This window comes from Sorex fumeus, unplaced genomic scaffold (assembly GCF_029834395.1).
Source record: "Sorex fumeus unplaced genomic scaffold, SorFum_2.1 ptg000042l, whole genome shotgun sequence".
In the NCBI taxonomy this organism is placed as follows: domain Eukaryota; kingdom Metazoa; phylum Chordata; class Mammalia; order Eulipotyphla; family Soricidae; genus Sorex; species Sorex fumeus.
The window spans coordinates 902295-929057 of NW_026606099.1; the positions used below are offsets into that span (position 1 = coordinate 902295).

Sequence of the window (26763 nt, forward strand, 5' to 3'; positions counted from 1 at the left end):
GTTGGTGTAAGTCTTACAGTACTAGGAATATAAGCTTGTAGCTCTGTCTTCAAAGAATTCATGATCCAATGGTGATAAATACAAGCACATAGTTAAAATGTGCTAATATATTTTATATTTTAGAGGCTGAAATCAAAGCTTTTCTGTTTGGAGCGAAGTCCAACAAATTCCATACTGCAAGCCAGATTTCACTTGTCTCCTGTTTTCAAAATATCCATATAGGTTGGAGCAATAGTATCACAGATAGATGTTTGCTTTGCCTGAGCCTGACCCAGGTGCAATACCTAGTACTACATATGGTCTTTGAGCACTGCCAGAAGTGATTCTTGACCAGAGTCAGGAGGAAGCCTCAGAACCACTTCACTGGCCCCAAATGAAACAAAAATTCTTTAAAATGTTTATGAAAAAAATATTCTTATATTTTAAAATAGTTGGGGAAGCTTCAAAATGGCAAAATAGCATTATGTGCAAGTTTCATTCGTTCAAGTGTTCATTTGTTCAAGTGCAAAGTTTCCTATGACCACAGCCATATTCAGTCAATTATGCATTATCTGTGACTATTTGGTTGTACAAGTAGCAAAGTTCCGTAGTTATGGTAGAGACCATATGATACGTAAAACCTTACTTACTACCAATGATATATAAAATCTTGATATGTAAATATGTAAATATGATATGTAAAAACTTACTTATTACCAATGGGACCAGAGTAGGGAGGGTGGTTCCCTTGCACATGACCAACCTAGGCACAACTCCCAGCACCCCATGTGCTCCCCCAAGCAATCTCTGGGCACAGAGTCAGGGAGAAGCCCTAGGCACTGCCAGTTGTGGGCTAAAAACAAATAAAAGATTTATTAGCATTACAGGGCTGGAGCGATAGCATAGCGGTAAGGTGTTTGCCTTGCACACAGCCGGCCCGGCCGAGCCAGGTTTGATTCCTCCGCCCCTCTCGGAGAGCCCAGCAAGCTACCAAGAGTATCTCACCCCCACGGCAGAGCCGGGCAAGCTACCCATGACGTATTCAATATGCCAAACACAGTCTTAACAAGTCTCACGATGGAGACATTACTGGGCCCGCTCAAGCAAATCAATGAACTACGGGAGGACCATGACCATTGATTATCATTACAGAAAATGTTTGTCAACTTCTGACTTAAAGGATCTATTAACTTTTTTATATTTAGGTACTGTGATTTACAATGGTGTTAATATTGTTTCAGTAATACCTGAGATATATACATTATCTGAAAAATAATACATACATTGCTACACTACACCCACCATCAGAGTATCAGTATCCCTCCACCACTGTCTCCATGTTCCCTCTCATCTCCCCAGTCCCCTTTCATTTCTAATACCTGAGTAGTGGAGGGTCTCCACCTAGATCCTCCATCTTCCAGTAGGCAGGGGTCACACCCACCAACTGGCGCCCTGGCGCTGTGTAATCCCATCAACAGCCAAGACCCAGAGACTATAAAACCCAGGTTTCAGAAGTGCGCAGCCGCATTTGCAGCCGCACGACATCTTATTATCCCATTCTTACTTTGGACAACCTGGCAGGCTACTGAATGTAATCCGCCCACATGGCAGAGTCTGGCAAACTCCCCGTGGCGTACCCAATATGCCAAATACAAGTAACAATGATGGGTCTCATACTCCTAACCCTGAAGGAGCCTTGAATATGACACTTTTGAAAATCTCAGGGCTAGGGACGAAGGAGACATTACTGGGGCCTGCTCGAGGCAATCGACGAACAACAGGATGATCCGTGACCTAACTAGTAAACTTAGTTCAGTTCTCAGTCAACAATATTGTTGGCTATTGTGTATTTCCTTACTGTGTTTCCTTATACTCCACATGATAGAGATAATTTTGCATTTATAAGTAGTCCATTAAACAAATAGTGTCCTATTTTAAGGCATTGTGGCTACTTGCAAATGGGGATTAATGAACATGGATGAAGTAAATAGGTGTTCTACCTTTACCATGAAAATATCCCTTATGGGAAATGTGCTGGAAGGGACAGGTGTTGGAAAATTGTATGACTGAAACCCAATCATAAACAACATTGTAAGTGGTAATTCAATTTAAAATATATATATATATAAGTTTGCCCTGCACACAACCGGCCTGGGTTCGATTCTTCCACCCCTCTCAGAGAGCCCAGGCAAGCTACCGAGAGTACCTCACCTGCAGGCCAAAGCCTGGCAAGCTACTCAGGAAGTATTCAATATGCGAAACATAGGAACAACAAGTCTCACAATGGAAATGTTACTGGCCCGCTTGAACAAATGATGAACAACTGGAGGGCAGTGACAGTGACAGTGACCATAATAAAACAGGAATTGTTTCTAAATACATACCTAGTTCTAATGCAGCAAGCAGCTGTAAGAATTCACCTTTCAGCTATTAAACAACCTCCACATAAATGAACAAACTTTTTCTCATACGGAAGTTGCAGGCAGACAATCCATGGCCAGGAGCCAATATCAGCAATTTTACCCCCTATTATCCAAGAGCCTTCCCATATATTAGTAAGTGGTGCTTTTCCACAACCTAAAAAATAAAATTAAAACATTATTTGGTCTAAACATCTTATCTCTGCAGTATTTCCTAATTATAACACTTCGATATATTTTAATACTTATTTAATCAATGAGGTGCCCGGCTGGAACGATAGCACAGTGGTAGGGCGTTTGCCTTGCACGCAGCCAACATGGCCGACCCAAGTTCGATTCCTCCACCCCTCTCGGAGAGTCCGGCAAGCTACCGAGAGTATCTCGCCCGCACAGCAGAGCCTGGCAAGCTACCCGTGACGTATTCGATATGCCAGACACAGTAACAACAAAGTCTCCAATGGAGACATTACTGGGCCCACTCGAGCAAATCGATGAACAATGGGAGGGCCTTTACCTTACCTTTACCTTTATTTAATCAATAAGGCAGTGAGTCAGGGAGAGAGATGAAAGGTCTGGAGCTCAAGCTTTGCAAGCAGGGTTCCCAGCATCACATGGTCCCCCAGATATTTTCAGGAACAGACTCAAGTTCCACCCACCACCTCCCCCCTCAAAAAAAAAAAAACCAATAAAGCTGCATACCTGAGGCATAAGCATATATATATTTTTTGCTTTTTTGGGTCACGCCCGGCTATGCACAGGGATTCCTCCTGGCTCTGCACTCAGGAGTTACTCCTGGTGGTGCTCAGGGGACCATATGGGATGCTGAGAATCGAACCCGGGTCAGCCGCATGCAAGGCAAATGCCCTACCCGCTGTGCTATCTCTCCAGTCCTGGCATAAGCATATTTTGCAAAAAAACAAACAACTTAAAGGATGCCCAGAGAACTAGCACAATGTTTTATGCCTTAAAGACATACAGTAATGAGTTCAAATTCTTGGTGCCCACATGCAGTAAGTGCCTGACGATTCTGTCTGCACATGGTGCACAGCTACCTGTGATCTGCCAGCAGCACCACAACCAGTAATGTGTAAATACCACACACAAAAAAGAAATGCGACCCCCAGAAGCACACTAAAAAAGGTATGAGAACCTTGGCCAGTATATCCCCTAAAGGGGTAGATACCACAAGCACCTCTAATGTGGACAACTTGATGTGTGAACTCATAGCTGAGGGAGTGGAGTGAGGAAATGTGTGAGCACCACAACCAGGCATGCATGCAACACCCATCCTCACAGCATGAACAATGATGCAGGCAGGATTTTTAAAAAGACCCAAATTCTTTTTTTCATTTTTTGGGTCACACCCAGCAATGCTCAGGGGTTACTCCTTGGCTCTGCACTCAGGAGTCACTCCTGGTGGTGCTTGGGGGACCGTATGGGATGCCAGGGATCCAACAGGGGTCGGCCGCATGCAAGGCAAAGACCTACCCACTGTGCTATCACTCTGGCCCCAACCCAAATTCTTAAAGGTGAGATTAGATAAGCATGCCTTAGTTAGTTACTTAGAAGGTTAAAAATGCAATTCATGTTTGGTCTATAGACTACTTTCAGCGTGATTCTCATGCCTCTCTTGCAAAACACAGTACCCAAAAGAAGAGAGAGAGAACAAGGGGGAATACCCTGCCACAGAGGCAGGATGGGACGGGGGGGGGGGGGGGGGGATGAGGGTTGGGGGGGGACATGCTGGGACCCGTGGGGATGGATGATGGGCACTGGTGGAGGGATGGGCACTTGATCATTGTATAACTGAAACCCAAGCACAAAATTTGTAAGCTTATAACTGTACCTCATGGTTTTTCACTAATAAAAAAAGGAAAAAAAATGCAATTCATTAAATTTCCATTTAATGGAAACTATTTCCCCCCCAAAGCATAAGAATTAGAAAAATATCGCTCAAGAGGTAATGCTTTGTGGTGAAACTGTGAACAGGGTCTGGAATATGTGAATCAGGAACAAGTTCTAACATTTAACGTTAGGTTAACTCTTTTCAGTAGTGGTATGAAAGGGCCATTTAATCACCCCTTCAACTCGAATTCCAGTGAATTACCCAGGAAAAATATTAAAACAAACAGGAAGTGCTAGGGCTAAACTATTTTGAGGAGCCCACTGAAACGCTGACACTGTACTGCCTGGTTCTGCCAACCTGGAGAGGCGGTAGGAACAAACAGAAAAGAAACGGCCCAAATTCCAAGGCTAAGGAAGTCGGGAAAAGTCGAGCAAGAAGGTCCAAAGAGTGCACGGAAGCAGCACACTGCCCTCTACTGCCAGCTTTCTCTTTTCCTGAGCAAAGGGGGGACGAAGGGCCTGTTTGGACGAGGTTCACGCTGACTCCCTTCCAAGAGCGAGCCGAGTTCCGAGTATAGGAGAGCAAGAAAAAAGGTTTATTCTATTTTTTGCATGCTTTTTATTCTATTATGTGCATGCTTACGGCAGAGCCTGGCAAGCTACCTGTGATATATTTGATACGCCAAAAACAGTAACAATAACGGGTCTCATTTCCCTGACCCTGAAAGAGCCCCAATACGGCAGTGTTGGGAAAGACGAGTAAGGAGAGGCAGCTAAAATCTCAGGGCTCGGATGAATGGAGACCTTACTGGCACTCGCTTGAGTAAATCGATGAACAATGGGATGATGGTGATACAGTGATTATTATTAATTAAAAACATAATAATTATGATTTGGAGTCAATTAACTCCCAGTTACAAAAGCATAGCATTAACTGCCTTTCTGTGTCCATACAAAAAGGACATTGCTCTGAAATAAACTATGCAAAAGGACATAAGGGAAGGAGAAAAGCAATATTTCATTTACAAATACAAATCCAGAGATTTCTGAGGAATTTGACTCTACAAGTCACAGGTACTGCTTTGGGGATAAAGGTGATTGACCGGTTGGGGAAGCAGAGCACAGAGAAGAGTTAAAGATAAAGACAGGAATGGGAGTGCCTGGGCAGCACTGTGATGGGTGTAATCCAATCAACCCAAGCTCCCTGCGGCCAGGAAGAAAGGACAAACCAATGTTATCTAACACTGGATGTTGTCAAATCAGTTTCCAAGACAGCTGTGGCTAACCCCACTCCACAACACATGAATAACATTCACATGCTTCATACCCTGAAGAGTTGCACCAACGATTGTGTCCATTGCTTAGAATGCCTGCCTTGCAAGTATGTGGTAATGAGTTCAAATTTCCTGTTTCCATGTGCTGAGTGTGACTCTAGCAGCTCTGCTGTCTGATTTCCTGCGGCACAACAGCCAGATGTCTGTGAGTACCACAAAATGGGTGCAGTACCCAACTGAAAATATGCAAGCACCACAGCCAGAAACATCGACCTCTGGTGAGTACATGTGTGATCACTAAAATGACCCCTGCTAAGTGCCACCATTAGGACTTGTACCCCTCAAAGAAAAGTGCTCACAAGGCCGACCTCCACAGACTCAGACAAGCCTCATCCAGGAATGAATCTGCTGAAAAACTCAGTTATGTGGGTTTTGTGACTGAAATCTCCAGGCTCACAGAGTTGGGAATGGACCACCTTCTCCCACCTCCCTGTACTTCCAAACTTACAGGAGTCTGGGAGTCACACCCATGAACTGCCTCTGGCATCATCTAAGCTCATTAAAGGCCACGATCCAGAGATTCACAAATAAATCTTGGAAGAGAGCAACAAGCTGCAGACATGTCTCTGGACCCTAACGTAACCATTCTGTTAAAAACTTAACTCCAGCTATATCAACCTATTTAAAATTTTAGAATCTCTGGAGCACATGGCTGTGAATGACACCCCATACTCTACACCACTGATGTACCAGTAGTAGCACACCACATTGGATGAGGTGTAAAGTAGAAGGCAATTGATCTCAATTAAAAAAAAAACATATATATAGTGGGGCCGGAGCAATAGCACAGAGGTAGGGCGTTTGCCTTGCACGCGGCCGACCTGGGTTTGATCCCTGGCATCCCATATGGTCCCCCAAGCACCGCCAGGAGTAATTCCTGAGTGCAGAACCAGGAATAACCCCTGAGTATCGCTGGGTGTGACCCAAAAAGCAAAAAATATATATATTATATTACATATATATTTATATATAAAATATATATTATATATGTTAGTATACAAGATTAAGAGCATGCTAGTAAATCTCTTATACATGGCTCCAGGCTTAAATACAACAATCTTCACACACTTTTTCCTAAGGAAACTTTGATCATTTTTAGTGGATTATTCATAACAAGCAATACAAAATAAATTATTTATTGGGGTAGGTTTGGATGGTGGTGGGAGAAACTGGAAATATTGGTGGTGTGGAGGCATAATGGTGGTGGGATTGATGTTGAAATACTGAATGTAATTAATCATTGTGAACAACTTTATAAAAATAAAATTTAAAATAAATAAATAAATGAAAATGCTCAGCGCTCAGCCCAGCAAGCTTATGTGCAAGTCGGTGACTGAAGGAGTTTGAACTAAGGCTAGCACGTGAGTCTTAAAGCACCACTACCTGATACTTTGCACGTTTTTTCATCTATTAGTTCAAACCACAAATTTCTTCTCTTTACTTTTTCTATATATATATATATATATATATATTTTACATTTTTATTTGGGAGGGGACCATACCCAGCAATGCTCAGGGGTTACTCCTGGCTTTATACTCAGGAATTACTCCTGGCAGTGTGACCATATGGGATACTGAAGGGGAGTGTGGGGTGAGTGAAGGTATGCCCGAAAGGGATGAATAAGGAACAGGACTTTGTTCTCTTGTTTTTGTTTTGGAGCTATACCTGGCAATGCTTAGGGGTTACTCCTGGCTGTACATTCAAGAATCATTCCTACAGTGCTCAGGAAAACATATGAGGTTACCAGGAACTGAACCTGGTTCAGCCACATGCAAAGCAAACACCTTACCAGCTGCTATTTCTCCAGCCCCCTTACTAGGTATTTTTGTATAAATGTACATATGTTTTATAAATGAGTAAGACTAAAGTTTTCCTTTTTTAATTTTTGGGCCACACCCAGCAGTGCTCAGACTACTCCTGGCTTAGTGTGGGGGATGGAGGGTAGGGGTGGGGTGTGCAGCCAGCAATTCCAAGAACCCCCCCCCACCAAGACAATAAAGTATCTTAAACATAGATTGAGGAGTGAAACCAATCAGGGCGGAATTTTAGCAATGCTAATTACAAACTATGGCTTGAACAGAATACTTCATTTAAAATTGGTTTCCTTCTCTTTAGAGATACTATTATTACCTACATTCCTTAGAGTTGTTCAAGGATTAATATAATTCACATTTTGCATTTAGATAGTACCGTTAGATAGTAACGGATAAATTTCAGATATTACTAATTAAACCCAGGAGTTTGGTTTACTGGTAAGATTGCGTTTAGGCTGCATTAGCCCACTTACTCTTGACCACTAGAGGGCACCATTGCCTTTGTCCATTTTAAAGGGATCCTACCAAGGTCAAAATGACCTCAATTTTCCGCCTTCTCTCCCTAGGCCTATCCTACACACACTCCAGTTCCTAGACTTTTACATATATTTAGCCTAAGAGCTTACTCAAGTGCTTTCTTCATCCCAATCCTTCTTCCTCAACTTTCTTTCCATCTGCCAGAGCCTCCCATCCGGGTTCAGAAAGAGACTCTTGAGTCAGTTCTTGGGAGAGACCATTTAATCCCTTTGATCCCTGGGCTTTCCCATTGGCCTTACAGCCTTGGATGTCAGAAGAAACAACTTCAAAACAAGTCTCTAAAGTCCTTGTGACACAAAGCTCCAGGACCCCGAGTTCAGGGACTCAGCATTACTGTTCCCCTCCCTCCCTTATGACCAGTCAATAATGATACCTTTGATTGCTGCACCCCAACACTGTCTCGTCTCTTGGGGCACGGGAGTTCAATCCTCTGAACTGGTGGCTAGACTCTGTGGATAATTAACCAGAGAGAAAAAATCAGGCCAGACTATTCTAAGGTTATGAGGAAATCCTCTGTGAGATGCTAAATTGGGAGCATATATTGATCAGTGGAGCTTTGAAGTCACCGAGAAGGTAGCTGAGGTCAGGGCTCTTCTGATGCTTTGGCTTCTCTTGATGAAGTTCTTTCTTAAGACCTACCTAGGTTCCCCCAAACCAGAGAAGCATGCCCAGAGGTGTGAAACTGGACCAAAGGAAATTTGGGGTGTGAAGGCATCAGTTTTCTTTTTCTCTACATACCAGGTTTAACCTAAACTTGGCTTAGGCTGGTACCGAGACTTCTAACCTTGTTGTTCCTGCTAGGTGAGGAGATAAAAGGACTGACTTAGGTGTAGGGTTTGTCAGGAAGGTGCTCTGGTCATTGGCTCAGTTCTCTGCCCTTGAGTCAATGACGTTCATAGGGGAAGGAGGTAGAAAGGTTCCAGAGATCTTGTCTACCAGGGGGATTAGTCAAGAGCGGTGTGCAAAATCACTCTAGTGCCATAGTTCATTTCATGTTCTCTGGGGAGCAACGGTTGAAAGTACATAGACACATAGAGATAGCCAAGGAGGAGAAAGGACCCAGAGGCCCTATGGGAGTGATGTGACAAAGAGGACAATGTCTAATGCCTGGCTATGGACCATGATTGGTCAGCCACTCAGGACTTTGTTTGTGGCCCACATTTTGCAGTGCTACTCCTGCTTTGGTGCTCAGGAACTGCTGGGGTGGGGGCGATCAGGGCTGGGGGAGTGGGGGACACAAACCAGGCCTCGCCCATGCAGAGCAAGGGCTCCCTTGCATTAAGCTCTTTCTGCCCGGCTCCCCGTTCTAAGGACAGATGTGGGATGGGTTGGCCGTGGGGGATTATGTGACTGAAACGGCGGTGAGAGGAGATTAGTGCTCAGGAGCCCGGGTCCACACAGGAACCTTGATATTAAGGGCCATGCAGGAGATGTGGATTTCCTGGCCCGAGCTGCAGAACTGACAGCACACAGAAAAGCCGTGACATTGAGGCCTCTGCTCTGGGCTCTCCTTCTCCGCAGATTCGGGTCTCTCAGTGTCTGTAACGCCAGGACTCCCCGAATACCCCCACCGAGCGGCTCTCTCCCGGCATCCTAGCCTGCTGGCCACATGATTTCACCTCTATGGTCGTTAAGTCATTGACCAAAGACGTAGGAAAGCACGCCAAGGGGATGGGGAGGAGCGGACAGTCATCCCTCGCCCAGGGAGTATGTTAACGGGCTCGGCTTCCGAAGGTCTTCCAAGGTCGCGGTCCTGGGCTTATCCCGCAGAACCAACAACCAACACCGATGTGTTCAGGGCAAGGGGAAAAGCCTGCAGGAGGAAGTTAACTGAGTTCTCAGGCACATACCTAGACACCTACCCTCCGGCGGCCCCCGCGCCCCCGCGCCTCCACCCGATTAGCCTAGCCCGGGCGGCCCAATCCTGCCCGCCGCAAGCGCCGTCCTAGGCTCAGGTCCCGCCCTCCGCCACGCGCTGGACCAATCACCGCGCCCAGGGCGAGTCCTCGGCGAGGGGCGGGAGCGGGTTCCGGGTGGTGGGCGGGGCCTCGGCGAGGACCCCGGGCTGGGCGCCGCCGCCGGTTCGTCTACCCTTTCCCTCAGCCGCCTCCTTTCAACCTTGTCCCCGCGTCGCGGCGGCCTCTCGAGCGGCTGCAGCGGCTCCGGTTCCTGCCGCAGCTCTCTCGCTCCCCTTCTTCCCGGCCCAGCACACCCCCGAGCGCGCCCGCCATGGCTTTGCTCACCGCGGCCGCCCGGCTCTTCGGAACCAAGGTGAGCAGCGCAGCGAAGGAGCGCGAGCCCGCAGGGTGGGGCTCCGTCGGGAGCGCCGCGGGGGTCACCCTCGCGGCTCTCGGGGCGCCGCTGCCGCCTTAAAGGGGCCCCGCGCCCGGCCGGCCGCCAGCCCGGCGCGCCGCTCCCGGGCCATGTGCCGCGCCGGCCTTCCGGCGCCGGGGGGAAGCGCGCGCCGGCCGCCCCCCAGAAGCCGCCCCCGCGGCGGCGCGGGCGGGGCGGCCGGCCTGCGCCCCGGCCCCCCCGAGGCCCGGTGGGAGCGGGGGGGCCCGGGCCGGCGTCCAGCGGAGTTGGGGAAGGAGCCGAGTTTGGAAACGGGGGCGGGGGCGGGAGGAGTGGCCGGGGCGAGCAGATGTGCACACGCCGTCCCCGGGCCGAGGCTGGGCCGCCGCTCCTCCCGGCGGCCGTTGGCGAACTGCCCGCTGCTTTGCTCGGGGCCCGTTATTCAGCCCGTGCGGGATGGGGTCGAGCCGTCGCCGTGGCCGTGCGCGTCGGGCAGTCGTCCTCGGGAGGCTCGCACCTTTTTTACCTAGGGGGAGCTAGGGTGGGGGTGGAGCCCTGCCCTGAAACCTCCTGCGGGATTAGGACACCTTGTCGGGGAGGGAGCCGGAAAGATGGTCCCCCAGTCCTGCGGGCCCTCCGTGACCGAGCTGGGCAGGAGATAGCCGTGCCAAGGCAACGTGACCGATGCCACTACCTGCTGGCTTAAGTTCAGCCTGTTCTGCTCAGAAAATCTTGATCTTGTTCTTCGGAGCCCTTTACTTGACTTTCGTTGCCTTTTGGATCATAGAATATTTCTCGGAATAACTTGTTCCTTCGTAAAAAAAAAATTTTTTTTTGGCGGGGGCTTTACTCTCTAGGCTGCTCGGGGCACCGTGCCACTTAGGACCCTGGGCTACTAAATGCCAAGCATGCACCCCACTTCTTGGAGCTAGCTGCCCAGAGCCGCGACTTGGCCCTTTAAACAGAAGCTGCCGTGCTGAGGGAGTCCTGGCCCTCTAATCCAAGCAGGGACAGTCCCACAAGTGACCTTGACTCTTGAAAAGAAGTTATGCTTTCTCTTAATAAAGGAAAACCAAACAGTTCAGAGCTGTTAGCACCCGAGGAAAACTCTTAGAATGCTCTTTCCCCCCTTTCCTCCTAACTATTTTTTTCCGTGCAGGGAATGGAACCCAGTGCCTCATGCGTGCAAGACACGCGTTCTGTCACTGTGCCGCATTCCTGATCACTTAGAGTGGTTTTGACTTGACTGTAGTATCTGGCCTGGCAGGACAGGGTGCATCTGTAGGGTTTACATTGGGTTTCTTCTTGGCACCCAGCAGCAAGGTGTAGGCTGATCATCTGGGAGATCCTTGTCTGTCTTTACTGTTGCTTCTGCTGCCAGGGAACAGGGTAAGGAAACCTCTTGGGACACGCAGCAAGTTCTAGATAGTGTTTTTGGCAGAATAGGGGACACTATAATTAGTTCATTCCAGAGCTCTTGCCTCTGACCAGATAGTCTAACCCTACTGCGAATTTGAAAAAGACTTTCGAATTTACCTTTTGAATTTATTTTGTCTCTTTTGCCTCTGGGAGAAGCTTAGAAAGCTTCTAGGTATTTGGTATGACAGGGCCATATAATTGAAGTATTCTTATCGTTCCCGTTGCTTGTCTGTTAGAAATGCACCTGAGGATTTCAGAAGCCTATAAATTGGTGACCATTAGAGACCCTTGGCCCTTCAAACTAATAAAGCCAGTAGGTTCAGGAATGGCAGTGTCCTGAGATATTAGCCAGAGCTTCGCAAACTTGCCTTCTGATTTGAATAGCCCAGAGAACTTGTTGAATTCCTGATCACATGGTTGAGAACCAGACCATAACCACAACATTTATGTCAGGCCAGTTTCTGAGAGGGGCTTCAGTTTGTGTTTGTTGGTTACTGTTGAAAATAGAAGGGTTCATCGGAAAGTGGAAGGGAAAGAAAAAAAAACTCCCCAGCCAGGAAAGAACTTAGACTAGGAAGGACTAAGTTGACGGCTTCAGTATTTTTAAGTCCGTTCAGGTGATTCCAGTTTCCAGTCAACTTGAGAACCATATCTACACAATATGATCGGGATACCAAGAAGCCCTACAGGTTTTTTTGTCTTGTTTTGTTTTTTTGTCTTTTGTTGTTCTGTTAAGCCTTTCCGTTAATTACCATTGCAAGCACCTGCCTGAGCTTTCTGGATTAGCTTTTGTTAATTATATTTCATCTTTTGGGTCATACCCAGCGATGCTCAAGGGTTATTCCTGGCTCTGCACTCAGGAATTACTACTGGTGGTGCTCAGCAGACCATATGGGATGCTAGAGATCGAACCCGGGTCGGCCTCGTGCAAAGTAAATGCCCTACCCGCTCTACTATTGTTCTGGCCCCCTCTCCTTCGAAATTAGCTTTTAACTTAAACTTTATTTTTGCTATTGAGGTAGATTTTAGAAAGCAAATATAGTCACCTTACCTTAGAACTTGACCACTACTGTTTGTGATCCTCAAGGTCAAAGTAGTTTCACTTTTCTAGGAAGAGATTTTTTTCACCCTACTAGGAAACATACAAACGCTAGTTTTTTTTGTTTTGGGGGGTTTTTATTTTATTTTTTTAATTGAATCATAGTGGTATACACAGTTACAAAGTTGTTCATGATTGGATTTAAGTCATATAATGTTCTAACACCTGTTCCTTCACCACCAATAGTCTCATCCCCTCACCCCCCATAGCAGGCACTTATCTCTTTCTTTTCTCTCTCTCTCTCCCCCTTCCCTCCTCCCTCCTTTCACACACACACACAAAAGTGTTTGTTCTATTGTGCTATCTTACTTTGTCAGGTAATTTAAATGGATGCCTTAGTTCAGGGAGAGATTATTTGACCTCTTGTTTATTTCAGTAAATTCATACTAAGAACCACTTTACTATTTTGCCTTGCTTTGTGATTTTGTGATGTAAATACTCTTTTCACAGGTGTTATGGGTTTGGATTTGGGCTGGGAATTGAGGTAGTGCCTATGGGTCTCTTCTGTTGGGCTTTTTTTGAGTCACACCTGACAATGCTCAGGGGTTACTCCTAGCTCTGCATTCAGAAATTACTCCTGGCATTGCTCGGGGAATCTTGTGGGACATAGGGGATCGAATCTGAGTCGGCCGAATTCAAGGCCAATGCCCTCTCCGCTGTACTGTTGCTCAGGTCCTATGGGTCTCTTTTGAACTCAAATGCTAACTCGCCTTCACCAACCCTCCCTAATTCTTGCTTCACTGAGAATTATTCCTTCATGTTAGGATTTTTAACTTTGAGTAAATTGATTAAAAATTATTCAAGTTTTTTTTTCTTTTTGGGTCATACCCAGCAATACTCAGGGGTTACTCCTGGCTCTGTACTCAGGAATTACTCCTGGCAGTGCTTGGGGGACCACATGGAATGCTGGGGACTGAACCCTGGTCAGCTGCTGGTCGGCCGCATGCAAAGCAAGCACCCTACCCACTGTACTATCCAGCTTTATATTAAAGATTATTCTAGATTATTATTCTAGAATTTGTTTTCATTTTCATTTTGTGGGGGGATACCACACCCGGTGGTGCTCAGGGCTTGCTCCTGGTTCTGTGATCAGGAATCCTTCCTGGCAACCTTGGGAGGGAACTAAATGGAATTTCAGGAATCGAACCCAGGTGGGCCGACATGCAAAGCAAGTGCCTTATTTGCTGTACTGTTTCTCTGGCACTTCTTATTTGGGGGGGCCACATCGGCCGTGCTCAGGGTTTGCTCCTGCCTCTGAACCTCAGGGATCACTCCTGACAGGCTCAGGAGATCCTATGTCGTGGCGGGAATTGATCCTGGGCCTGCTGTCTGCCACATGCTAGGCAGGCACCCTCCCTGCTGTACTATCACTGCTGCCCTGCGTTTCTGGAATTTTTAAGAGACACCTATTAATGTACTTGGTTGCTTTATAAGAGATTCCATCAGTTAGATTGGGTTCGACAAAACAGTTTTGTCTTGTGAAATGTTAGGTTTAAAGCTCTGAATATTTAAAGCTGGCGCCCAAATCTCGGAGCCTTAAAGTAAAGTAATAGCAACATTTTTGACTCTGGGAAGATGAAGAGTAAAGACATGGGCTGGGAAGAATCAAGCACTGTATGGCAGAGAAGCAGATCAGAGAAGTGGGAAAGCTGCCACTTCTGTTTCTTAGAACCAAGTGGACTGTACGCAAGAAACCAGACTTTCCTGCTTACAGTCCACTGTGTAAGTAAATCTCTATAATATCGCGCAAATTTTTCTGCCCTGATTCAGTGCTTTATGTGATCAAGAATTGAGTAGGATGTGAAGTTTAAATAGAAGTGAGGCAACTTTAGTTCATAGTTCTTCAGATCTTTCATTCCGGGGCTAGAACCACATAACAGCAAGGTATGGCACTTACCTTGTATGTGGCAGACCCAGGTTCCATCCTCGGTACCCCAAGTGGTCCCCCAGCCTGCCAGGGATGATCCCTGAGCACAGAGCCAGGAATAAGCCCCGCGCAATGCCCAGTGTGCCCCCCCCACACACACATACACACAAAAACCCACAAACTTCTTCCTTTCTTCCTTCAAATTCCTTAGATTTTGAATTCCTTTGGTTTTCTCTGGAGGAGAGAGGGAGGTTGGGCCAGGCCTGCAGGTGCTCAGGAAACAATAAGCAGTGCCTGGGATTATACTGGGGTCAGCCACATGCAAGACAGACATCTTAGCGTTGGACTGTCTCCAGCTTCCCCAGTTGATGTTTTTGTTTGTTTGCTTGCTTGCTTTTGGGGCCACACCCGTCAATGCAAGGGGTTCCTCCTGGCTCATGCACTCAGGAATTACTCCTGGCAGTGCTCAGGGGACCATATGGGATGCTGGGAATGGTTGAATGCGGATTGGCCAAGTGCAAGGCAAACGCCCTACCCGCTGTGCTATTGTTCCAGCCCAGTATTTTCTTTGAACATGCTATCATTTAAACTTTTTTTTTCCCTTTTTGGGTCACACCCAGTGATGCACAGGGGTTACTCCTGACTCATATACTCGTGAATTACTCCTGGTGGTGCTCGGAGGACCATATGGGATGCTGGGAATTGAACCCAGGTCGGCCGTGTGCAAGGCAAACGCCCTGCCCACTGTGCTATTGCTCCAGCCCCTCTTTTAACTTTTTGTCTGTGGGAGCTTGGGGAGGCACATAGACCTCCCAACTGTGCTCAGGGAACCCACTCCTACTTGAAGATTCTTTTGTTTGGGGGTCACACCTGGCTGTGCTCAGGAATTACTCCTCCTGGGCTCAGAGGACCATATGGTATGCTGGGGATGATACCCAGACCACCCATGTGTAAGGCAAGCCTCTTACCCACTGTACCATCACTCCAGCCCTTCTCGTCCTGGTGATGTGACCCTGCTTAGGCCTAGAGGGGCTGAGGTTCGTCAGGGCCACGTGGCGATGTTTTGGAGCATCGTGGTGCTGAGGTTAAATTTAGGACGTCTGCACATTCTCCAGCCTGTTGGGCTCCTTCACTGCCCCTGCCCCACTGTCATTTTAAAAGGTCTGTAAGTCCAAAGTGTGATGATCATCTGCTGTGCTTATTCACATTGTAGAATTCATAAATTTTACCTTCAGTTTCTGATTTGGCAAAAGTGGAATAGGCTCTGAAGTGTGAAAATTTTCAGATTATATTCCGTTGACTGTCAGTGCTTGATGGTTCATTTCTGGTGAACTACTCAGCCATCCCAAGTGGCCCCCAGATTGTAAGTCTCTTCTTGTTTGCAGCTTTATTGAGTATAGGTATTAGTATTTGACGTGTACTCTTTTGGTGGGAGCCCCACGCCCAGCAATGCTCAGGGGTTTCTCCTGTCTCTGCCCCGGGAATTATTGCTGATGGTGCTTGAGGGACCATGTGGGATGCTGGGGATCGAATGTGGGTTGGCCCTGCGCACGGCAAGTACCCTACCCACTGAATTATTCCTAGAATCCCAGTAATTTTTTAAAAAATTCTTAGTGATTATTTAAAAAACTGGCTTCAAAGGCTGGAGAGAGAGCCGAACAGGTTGAGTGTATGCTTTGTGTAGGCCCAGTTCAGTCCCAGGCATGCCTGGCCCTGAGCACCATGAGGAGCACCCGCTTGTCCCTCCAGCACAGAGCCAGGAGTAGCCTCCGACAAAGCCCAACAACAAAACCACATCAAAACAGACTTCAAACATGACTATTTATTTATTGGTCTTTCGGCCATACCTGGCAGTGTTCAGGGCTTTCTTCTAGCTCTGTGCTCAGGAATCACTTCTGATGGTGCTCAGGATGCAGTGGATTGAACCCCGCTCAGCTGCATGCAAGGCAAGTGCCCTACCCACTGTACTATCACTCCAGCCTCTTAAAAGTGACTATTCTAAGTGATATTTATTTAGGCTATTTTCTCTAGGTTTGTTTTCATAGTTCTTTTTTTCCCCCAGGAATTTTTTTATTTTTTATGTAGGAGTAAAAAGTAAAAGTAAAGGCCCTCCCGTTGATCATCGATTTGCTCAAGCGGGCCCAGTAACGTCTCCATTGGAGACTTTGTTGTTACTGTGTCTGGCATATCGAATACTCTCGGTAGCTTGCCGGGCTCTCCGAGAGGGGCGGAGGAATCGAACTCGTATTGCTATTGATTAAGCTGGTTGAATTGGGCGAGCAGTTACAAAGCTTTTGGGTTTAAGTCTCGGTCATACAATGAAACAACCCGTCCCTTCACCAGTGTCCATTTTTCCATCACCAAAAACCCCAGTATACCCCCCATCCTACACCCTCCCCCTACCTGTGGGGCAGATGATTTCTACATTACTCTCTCTATACTTTGATTACACTCAATATTTCGACACCAGACCCACCATTATTATTTGGGATTTTACCCCAACACTCAGATCTGCCGAAAAGGCAACAGTAGACAATTTGTTTTCAATTGCTGGTTATGAATAACATATGATGTTGTGCGGCCGCAGTAGTGGCTGCGCGATTTTGGAATTCTGAAAATTTAACAATTAAATCTGGAGGAATTTCTGCCAAAACCTGCTGTGTTGCGAGATGTTGTTCCTGAGTCTGTTGGATCATGGCCATTAAGCTGCTTGATCAGGAGCCAAAGGGGCCGTTCGTGGGTGGTGACTTGGGGTCTCGCTGGGTTGGGGAGGAAAGGGCCAGCTGCACCCCTATCCCGTGAGGCCCCGTGCGTCTCGTCACTGTGGGCCCAACCCTGACTGCCCAGTGGCCTCTGGAGGATGGCGGCCACCGAGCCTCCAAGGGGGAGGAGCAGGCAGAGGAACAACACCCTTTCCCCCTTGGGGTGGTTCGGCGCCAGTAACCCATTGTGGGGACCAGACGCATCTTTGCCAAAAGCTGCTGGGTTCCGAAATTTGTCTCTGAATCTCTGGGATCATGGCCGTTAAACAGTTTGATCAGGAACCAGAGAGTCCTTGCCTCCAATTATATAGCTGAGTCAGAGGTGGTTTGTGGATGTGTCTCCCGCATAACCTAACTTTCGGCCTTTTACTTTCTTGGTAAACTTGGCCCCAGTGTTTGGGGTCTGACCAAAAGCATAGCAGCAGTTTTGGGGTATCTGGAAGTCCGAAGACGCCATCAGGCTGCTGAAGCTTCTGCCTCACAGGTACAGATTGACCTTTTCCAGGAATACCTTTCTTGCAGGAAAAGTACCATAAACTGAAGCTTAAATGCTAACTCAGAGTAGAACCAAGGGAATATTTTCTATTCCTGAGAAAGTAGCAAGGTAACAGGTCCTGTATACTAAATTTACTCATTAGTATACACTTAGAATGGGCATGAGTAGATGAGCAAATGCTTGTTAAAGAATGGCCAGGATTTCTACTGGAGAGAAAATCTGGTCTCTTGATTCTTTTGAGGCTGAAACAGGTGCTTTTGCGGTCTTGCTGAAAGATCAGCCAACCTGTAGGGGGAAAGTCTACTGGAAAATGACAGGCTTCGGAATTAAGGAAACTCCTGTGAGTATAAAGAAGGATCAAAGTATGAAATTTGAACATTACTCTGCTCAGGCTATGAAGGGACTGACTCAGTAGTGCGTGCCAACTTCCAGTATGGCCCTTGTGAAATGCAGATGTTAAATGGCTTTAGTCCTCTGACCTGGTTTCAGGGAGAGGAACCTTTGTCCTACGCATGTTCTTTTTCTCGTAGTGCTAGTTGTTTCTTCTCCATTATAAACTTTTAATAGCACACTTTTCCTACTTGTTATTATTACATTAACGTTTGCTTCATCAACTGAGCCAGTTTTACTGGCTTGGCAAGCTCTGAGTTTTCTCTTGTTGTTATTGAAGAACAAGGGCTCCTAAAGATGGAAGCATCTCAAGCTTTTAATGTTGGAACTTCTGGGTGTGTGGCTCAGGACGTTTCTGAATATGCCTAGGATGGAGGATCAAAGAAAATTATTTTTTTCCCCTAGAAGTGGACGAATGATAACAATTAGCCTAAGATAGGAAGAAAAAATATATAGCTACAGTATTGTGGAAGTGCTTATACAACTAGTATTCTGTTTCCAGAATTTGACAGAGAAGGGAGTGGTTTTCATTGTTTTTGTTTGTTTGTTTTTTGTAATTTGGCCAATACCCTTATTCCAGAAGTATTTTAGATATGTCTAGCAAAACATTTCTCTCTCACTCTCTCTCCTCTCTCTTTCTCTCTCTTCCTCTCTCCCTCCTCTTCTCCCCCCCCCCCCCCCCCCACTCACACCGTGATATTTATGGCTTATTTATGGCTCTGTGCTCAGGGATCATTCCTGGCAGGGCTCTGGAGACCATATGTGGTGCCAGGGATTGAACCCAGATCAGCCATGTGCAAGGCTATACTATATTATGCTATACTATCTCTCCAGCCCTTGGTAGAATTTCTTGTATTAATTTTTAGTCCTTATATATGTATTATCAATTCTGACAACTGGCAGAATATTTTTTTAACTTTATATTGAACAAGTATTATTATTATTATTTTTTTTTTTATTGAATCACTGTGGGAAAGGTTACAAAGCTTTCAGGTTTATGTCTCAGTCATGCAAATATCAAACACATTTCCCTTTACCAATACTTATTTTTTACCATGAAGAACCCCAATAAAACCCCACCCCCCACCCCTCCCCGTCCCTGTGAGGCAGATGAATTCTAGTTAACACTCTATCTGCTTTGATTAGATTCATTGTTTCAATAAAAGATTCACCACTATTATTTAGAGTTTAACCCCCCCCCCCCCCCCCCAAATCAGACATGCTGAAAAAGCATTGTGAAGTGATTTGCTTTCTACGGCTGGGTTCAAGAATTAAATGTTGGTTTTGGATTTCTGCTCTTTTACCTATTGACCCTGGAAGTATTTCTACTGAAAGTCAGATAGTTAAGAAATTGGTTTCTGTGTTCTGGAGTCCTGGCCGTGCTGGAGAGCCGCTCACGGGGGGCAACCGGTGGCCTCGGTAGGGCGTGAAGGGCGGAGCGAAACGGCCCCCTTCCCATGAGGTTTTAGTCGCCCCCACACTCCCGGCTCATACCTGCTGTCCACAAGGCTCCCATGTGGCCGCCATCTTTCTTTCCAGAGAGGAGAGGGCGAATGGGGCAACACCCTTTCCCCTCCGGCAGACTTGATGGCCTGGATCAATGCATAGTCTGTTCACTTTTCTGCTCCAAGCTGCTGGGTTCTGCATTAAGTCCTTGAACAAGTATTATTATTAATCCCTGTTCTCCCTTGCCGTTTTAAGATGAGGGTTTTTTCAATTTTATATATATATTTATCCTAGTAGACTTGAGATATGCAGCTCATTTCTATCAACGAAATATTTAATGAAAGAGTACTTGAAAGGGGCAGCATATGAGGCTGAAAAAGCTTCTTAATGACTGCAATTTCCCCATACCCAGACTTTTGTTTCGTTTGGGGTGGTGCACACCAGGCAGTCCTCAGGGCTGGCTTCTGGTTCTGCACTTAAGGATCACTCCTGGCAGGGCTCAGGGAACCATATGGGGTCCCAATGATCAGAGCTGGGTCAGCCACATTCAAGGTAAGCAACTTGTACGATCTTTCCGCCTTGCTCCCTCCCCAGCCCCAAGCTGTAGAGAATTTTGACCCTCTTAACATTATGAACCAGGTCCTTTGTAAGCAACACTCTTCTCATCTTTCCCTACAAAGGAGCTCACCTATCTCCTCACCCCTTCCAATGAAGGAGCTAACCTGTTAAGTGAGGTCACTCCCTGATACTTCTAACAGCTGTTATTCAGTAGAGTCACCCTACACGTGGCATGGTGTGGCATGGCGTGGTGTGTAACCAGAAGCCAGTAGTTCTGTTGCCACACCTCCAAGGATTGGGATAGAAGCTGCAAGGTAGAAGTTCCGGGATGACTCAGAGGTTTGTCCTATCAGTGAATGCAGCCTGAGTGTGCTGAGCAGAATTTCACAGCTTATTTTGACGCAGCCAAAGGGTAAATGAAATGAGGTATATGGGCTTGGGTGTGTTGAACTTCCAGCTTCTCCACTGTACAGTTATCTGCATTGTTCAGAGATTCGTTAAATTTGTTTCTTCTGGACCATGGATATGATGCAACTTATAGAGCCATGTACCTTATGTGTAAGACCCTGGTTTGATTCCCAGTGTCATATTGTCCCCTGAGCAGCTTGGTGTAGTCCTCAATTTTTTCTTTGGTCTGGAGAGATGGTATAGCTGGTAAGGCACTTGCCTTGCACACAGGTGACCTAGGTCCAATTCCCCAGAACCCTACATGGTCCCCTGAGCTCCTTCAGGTGTGATCCCTGAATCTAGAGCCAGGAGTATGTCCTGAGCACAGCCAGTGTGGCTGAAAATACAAAAAAGAATGGAAATTGTTTCTTTTCCCTGACAACTGTCCTTCTTGGTCCAGAGTCCTTTCCTATTCTACCGCTGGAGGGAATTACTCATTTGTACTTTCCTCTGCCTTGATTACTTCTTTCTTTAATCCAGTTACTGAGATAATAGGCAATTAGCCTAATACATTACTAATAAGAGTTATTTCTTGAGTGGGGCTAGCACAATAGTACAGCAGGTAGGGCAGTTTACCTTTCACACAGCTGACCCAGGTTCGATCCCCGGCACCCCATAAATATTTATAAGTTGTATTTATAAGTATTTCTTGGAGGCTGGAGAGATAGTACAGCAAGTAGGGTGCTTACCTTGCACCTGAAAACCCCAGGCTTGTACCAAGTACCCCATATGGTCTTCCAAGCCCACCATGAGAGATTCCTGAACACAAGCCAGAAGTAAGCCCTGAGCACTGGTGGGTATGGTCACCCAAATAAATAGAAACATTTCTTGAATATGCAGAAAGTATTATTCTAGATCCTTTTGTGCAGATTATTTCATTCTATCCACTTGTGTACCCTGAAATTCCCCCCCCCTTTTTTTTTTTTTGGTGGGGAAGAAGGCAGGTCCAATGTATGCTCGGGGATCGCTCCTGGTGGCCTTGGGGGACTTATGGTGCTGGAAATAAACCTGGGTTGGCCACATGTAAGGCGACCACCTTACCTGCTGTACTGTTTTTCAGACCATTGAAATTATTTTTGAGAGTGAGGTAGAGGTCACACCTGTCTGTGCTTTGGGGCTGCTCCCAGCCATGCTGCTTGTAGGAGATGGGCTTGGGGGAGAGATGGGATGGGACTCAAACCAAGGTTGGTCACATGAAAGGTCAGTCCCCCTGTTCTGTCTCTCTACCCCCACCCCCAAATTGACTTTATTATTGGTTTAGAAATATGAAATTGAGACTCAGATGTTAGGTCACATATAAAATAGCAAGATTGTGGCAAAACCTGGAGTTTGGACTTAGAAACTCTCACATTCTAGGCCCTTTACATTGTACTCTTTTGCTCCCTCATCAAATACTTCAGACCATGGTTGTATCTCCGACTTTATTGTTCATCTGAATTGTCCATTATCTCAGACTTTGTTGTTCATATGAATCGGCTAATGCTTGTTAAACTGAGGACTTGGTTTCATAGGTCTAAGGTGGACCAAGATCTGTATTTCTTACAGTCTCCAATGAAACGAATGCTTCTCTCTATGCAGTAATTTTGTTTGTTTGTTTTGGGTTTTGAGGACACATCTGAAGCTTGAGGCTTTCCTCACTCTGCTCAGGGGTCTTTCCTGGAGATGCTTGGATGACCACGTTGTAGGGTTTGGAGGCTAGAGATTGAATTGGGTTTGGCTGCATGAAAGTCTCTGTTATTTCTAGTCTATCAGTCTTTTTTTTTTTTAATTTATTTTTAAATTTTTGTAGAATCACTGTGAGATACACAGTTACAAGACTGTTCATGATTTGGGTTTCAGTTATATAATGTTTCAACACCCATCCCTTCACCAGTGTACATTTCCTACCGCTAATTTCCCTCCCGACCACCCCCCCACCCCACACACACACCTTTCCTTTTGGGCATTATGGTTTGAAATACAGATATTGAAAGGTTATCCTGTGTATCATGTATATCCCTTTCCCTACTTTCAGCACTCAGTTCTTGTCCAGAGTGGTCATTTCTAACTATTATTTTCATGCTGGTCTGTTTTCTATCCTAACTGCCCTCTTTGCACGTGCTCCCCCACAACACACACACACACACACACACACACACACACTTGTGGCAGGCTTCCAATTATTGACCAGTCCTTCTGGCCTTTCTGTTTCTGGATATTAGTCTCAGGGCTGGAGCGATAGCACAGCGGTAGGGCGTTTGCCTTGCACGCAGCCAACATGGCCGACCCAAGTTCGCTTCCTCCGTTCCTCTCAGAGAGCCCGGCAAGCTACCAAGAGTATCTGGCCCGCACAGCAGAGCCTGGCAAGCTCCCCGTGACGTATTCGATGTGCCAAACACAGTAACAACAAAGTCTCCAATGGAGACGTTACTGGGCCCGCTCGAGCAAATCGATGATCAACGGGAGGGCCTTTACCTTTACTTATTTTTTTATATATATATATATACCATAAATGAGTGCAGTCATTATGTGTCCCTCTCCTGATTCATTTCCCTCAGCATGATATTCTCCCATGAATATCCATTTATAAGCCTGGCTTTGCAGTCAAGAATTACTTCTGGTGGTGCTCAGGGGACCATATGAAATGCTGGGAATCGAACCTGGGTCAACCACATGCAAGGCAAATGCCCTACCCACTGTATTATCGATAGCTCCAGCCCCCTAGTAGTCATTTTAATTTTTTTACCATATTTTTTCCTAGAAGTCATTTTTTAATGTAGGAGTACTGCTGTTTATACAGCCATTGATTAAGCTGATTGAATTTGGCATGAACGCCACATTACTTTTTTTAAAAAAATTTTAATTGAATATTCGTGAGATAGCCATTATAAAGTGTTCATGATTGGGTTTCAATCATACAATGATCCAGCACCCATCCCTCCACCAGTGTACATTTCCCACCACCAATGTCCCTTTTCCCTATTAAAATCCCCAAACACCCCATTCCCCACCTCCCTTTATGCAAGGTACTTTCCTTCTTGCTTGCTCTCTCTTTTTCCTTTTGTGCATTATGGTTTGCAGTACCGGTGCTAAGAGGTTATGGTGTTTGTTCAAGGGCATTCGGTATTTTTATCTGGACCGTAAAGCTGTAGTAGCTTTTCAGTTGGGTGGCAGCTTTGTGGTATGGATGTGACTGCCGAGGCTTCTGGAAGTACAGGGAGGAGGGAGGTGGGGGGGGTAGTTCATCTCGACCCTGAGAAAACCTGGAGATTTCAGTCACAAACCCTGCATACCAGAATTTTCAGCAGATTATGTCTTGGTGAGGTCTGTCCTGAGACGGTGGAGTCAGGCCAGGGGTATGGTGACGATTTTTAATTATGGAAGCAAGCGGCCAAGCGGTTGCCAGGGACTCTGCTTCAGTGGGCTCCAGGCTAACCCATCCCCATTCCGGTTTACCCTGGTCTATTCAACCATGTGCAGGACTGGGATTAGTTGTGGCTTTTGAGATTTTTGGGTCACGCCCAGCGATGCACAGGGGTTACTCCTGGCTCATGCACTCAGGAATTACTCCTGGTAGTGCTCAGGAGACCATATGGGATGCTGGGAATCAAACCCAGGTCAAACACGTGCAAGGCAAATGCCCTGCTCGCTGTGCTATCGCTCTAGCCCCTGAGATTTATTTATGGGTCTCTGAAATAAAACCAATAAATGAGCTTTATAGCTGAACCAGAGGTGGTTTTTGGGCATGGTCCCACTTACCCTACTTTTGGCCGTTTAATTTCTTGGTAAACTTGGTCCCAAGTTGTTGGGACCTGGGGTATCTGGAAGCCTGAAGGCACCATCAGGCTGCAGATGCACTTGCCCCGAAGGTACAGGTTGACCCAGCAGTCATTTGAAATAGCATGTTTTTCTTGTTTTTTTTTTTTTGGAGTCACACATGGTGCTGGGGCTCACTGCTGGCGCTGGCTCTGGCTCAGGGATCAGTCTTGCTAGTGCTTTACTGACAGGAATCACTCCTTGCAAGCAACTAACCTGGGTTCAATTGCCGGTGCCGTATATAGTCCCCAAGCATTGCCAGGAGTAAGCCCTGAGCACAGCTGGGTGTGACCCAACCCCGCCCCCATCCCCCCCAAATTACCATTGGAGAAGCCTGTATTTAGAAAAAAAACAGGTTGCAGACTGGTCTGTACAAGGTGACCTGAAGCATGCTCAGAAGTATATACAGCAGGTAGGGCACTTGGCTTGTACGCGGCTGACCCATGTCTTCTCATAAACCCTGAGCACCACTGAGTGTGGCCTCCCCCATTGAAATATCTGTAAATCTTTTTGGTTGGGTGTGTCATACTTGTCGCAGTGTTCAGGATCAGCTTCTACCTTAGTGCTCTAATGTTGCTTCTAGTAGTGTTACAGGGACCATGCTGTGTCCTGTTCAAACCTGGGCTTCATGTCAAGTGATGTTTTGGGGCCGCAACTGACAGTGCTCATCAGTGCGTACTCACGGCTCTCCACTCAGGGATCACTTCTGGTTTGCTTGGGGGACCATGTGGGGTGCCAGGGATTAAACCCAGATTGGCCATGTGCAAAGCAAGTGCCCTGCCCACTCTACTGTCACTCTGGCCCCAACAGAAAATTTTTGATAGGCTTTGTGAGGTGGGGGGTTCACAAGATAAGGGAAGATAAACATTGTTTACCCTTGCAGCAGCCCATGGCCAAAAGAGTTTGCTAGTTTCAAGTTTTTGTGGGATTTTTTTTTTTTTGAGGAGGGGGCTACACCTGGCCATGCTGAGGGCATACTCCTTACTCTGTGCTCAGGGATCACTCCTAGCAGTGGTCAGGGGATCATATGGGGTGCCATGGATCAAACCTGGGTTGACCATTTGCAAGGTAAGCATCCTGCCTGCTGTGTTCTCTCTCTAGCCCCACTGGTTTCAGTTTCAAATCCAACTCTTAAAACCATTGGGGCCGATTTCAGTACCGTTGGTTCCAGTGAATTTTAATACAGTCAGCAATGTAACAGTTACTTTCTAGGTGTTTCTGGGCTGTCTTCTGGAGAAGCCCATGTTCTCTCTGCTTTTGGGTGGATGAGGGGAGCAGGGAAGAGGGTTCACAGCACCCAGGTACTCATAGCTCTGCACTCAAGAATCACTCCAGGAAGTACAAAGGGGACTGACCATATGGGATGCTGGAGATCGAACCCAGGTAGGCCGTGTGTGAGGCAAGCGTCCTACCGCCTCTACTACTGCTCCAGCTCCAGCTCTTTTTGACTCTGCTCAGGAGTGGCCCCTGAATAGAGATCATTCCTGGTGCTGGGGATTCAAACACTTGGCAAACAGCTGTATTATTTCTCCCACCCCCAACTTTATTTTCTCTACTCCCCTCCTCGCTACCATTCCTCCCTTTTTCACCGTTCTCCCCTCTCTCATCTCCTGAATAAAAATCTTGCTTGAAAAGAAAAGGAATCTGGCCTTCTAGAGGAGAAAACCAAGGCTTCTTTGATGATACAATTTTATCTTCAAAATAATAAAATGCAGAAAAGTTAGGCACCTCCTTGTTCAAGTTATTACAACTAGTTAATGTAACAGGTTTTCTTTTTCTCTGCCCCTCCCCCTCACTTTCGTTTTTATGGCATGTCCCCAAAACTTCAGGAGTTAGCCTAAATTGGTGCTCTTGGGACCATGTGCTACTGGGGATCATTTCAAACCCAGGTCTCCCACATGCAGTACATGTGTTCATGTTGAGCTGTCCCCCAAAGTCAGTATTGGGACTGGAGGTAGTACAGGGGTTAAGGCACCTTGGTTGTACAAATGTCAACACCAGTTTATTGTTTATTTCCTGATATCATGTATGATCCCCCAAGCACTGCCCCTGAGCATAGAACCATGAGTAAGCCTGAGTATCACCAGATGTGGTCCCAGAATTCAAGAAAAATAAGACAGAGGCTGGAGCAATAGCACAGTGGGTAGGGCGTTTGCCTTGCATGCAGCCGATCCGGGTTCGATTCCCAGGATCCCATATGGTCCCCTGAGTACCACCAGGGGTAATTCCTGAGAGCCGAGCCAGGAGTAGCCCCTGTGCATC

At 46.5% G+C, this 26763-nt stretch overlaps 1 protein-coding gene across 1 annotated transcript in view; it reads left to right on the forward strand.

The window, feature by feature from the left end:
• Positions 1-10071: 10071 nt before the first annotated feature.
• CS (citrate synthase) overlaps positions 10072-26763 on the forward strand; it is a 38059-nt gene continuing 21367 nt past the window's right edge. Inside the window, exon 1 of the mRNA XM_056120159.1 lies at positions 10072-10201. Within this exon, the coding sequence (XP_055976134.1) occupies positions 10160-10201 (42 nt within the window). The 5' untranslated portion in view covers positions 10072-10159. The remainder of the gene's footprint in view (positions 10202-26763) is intronic.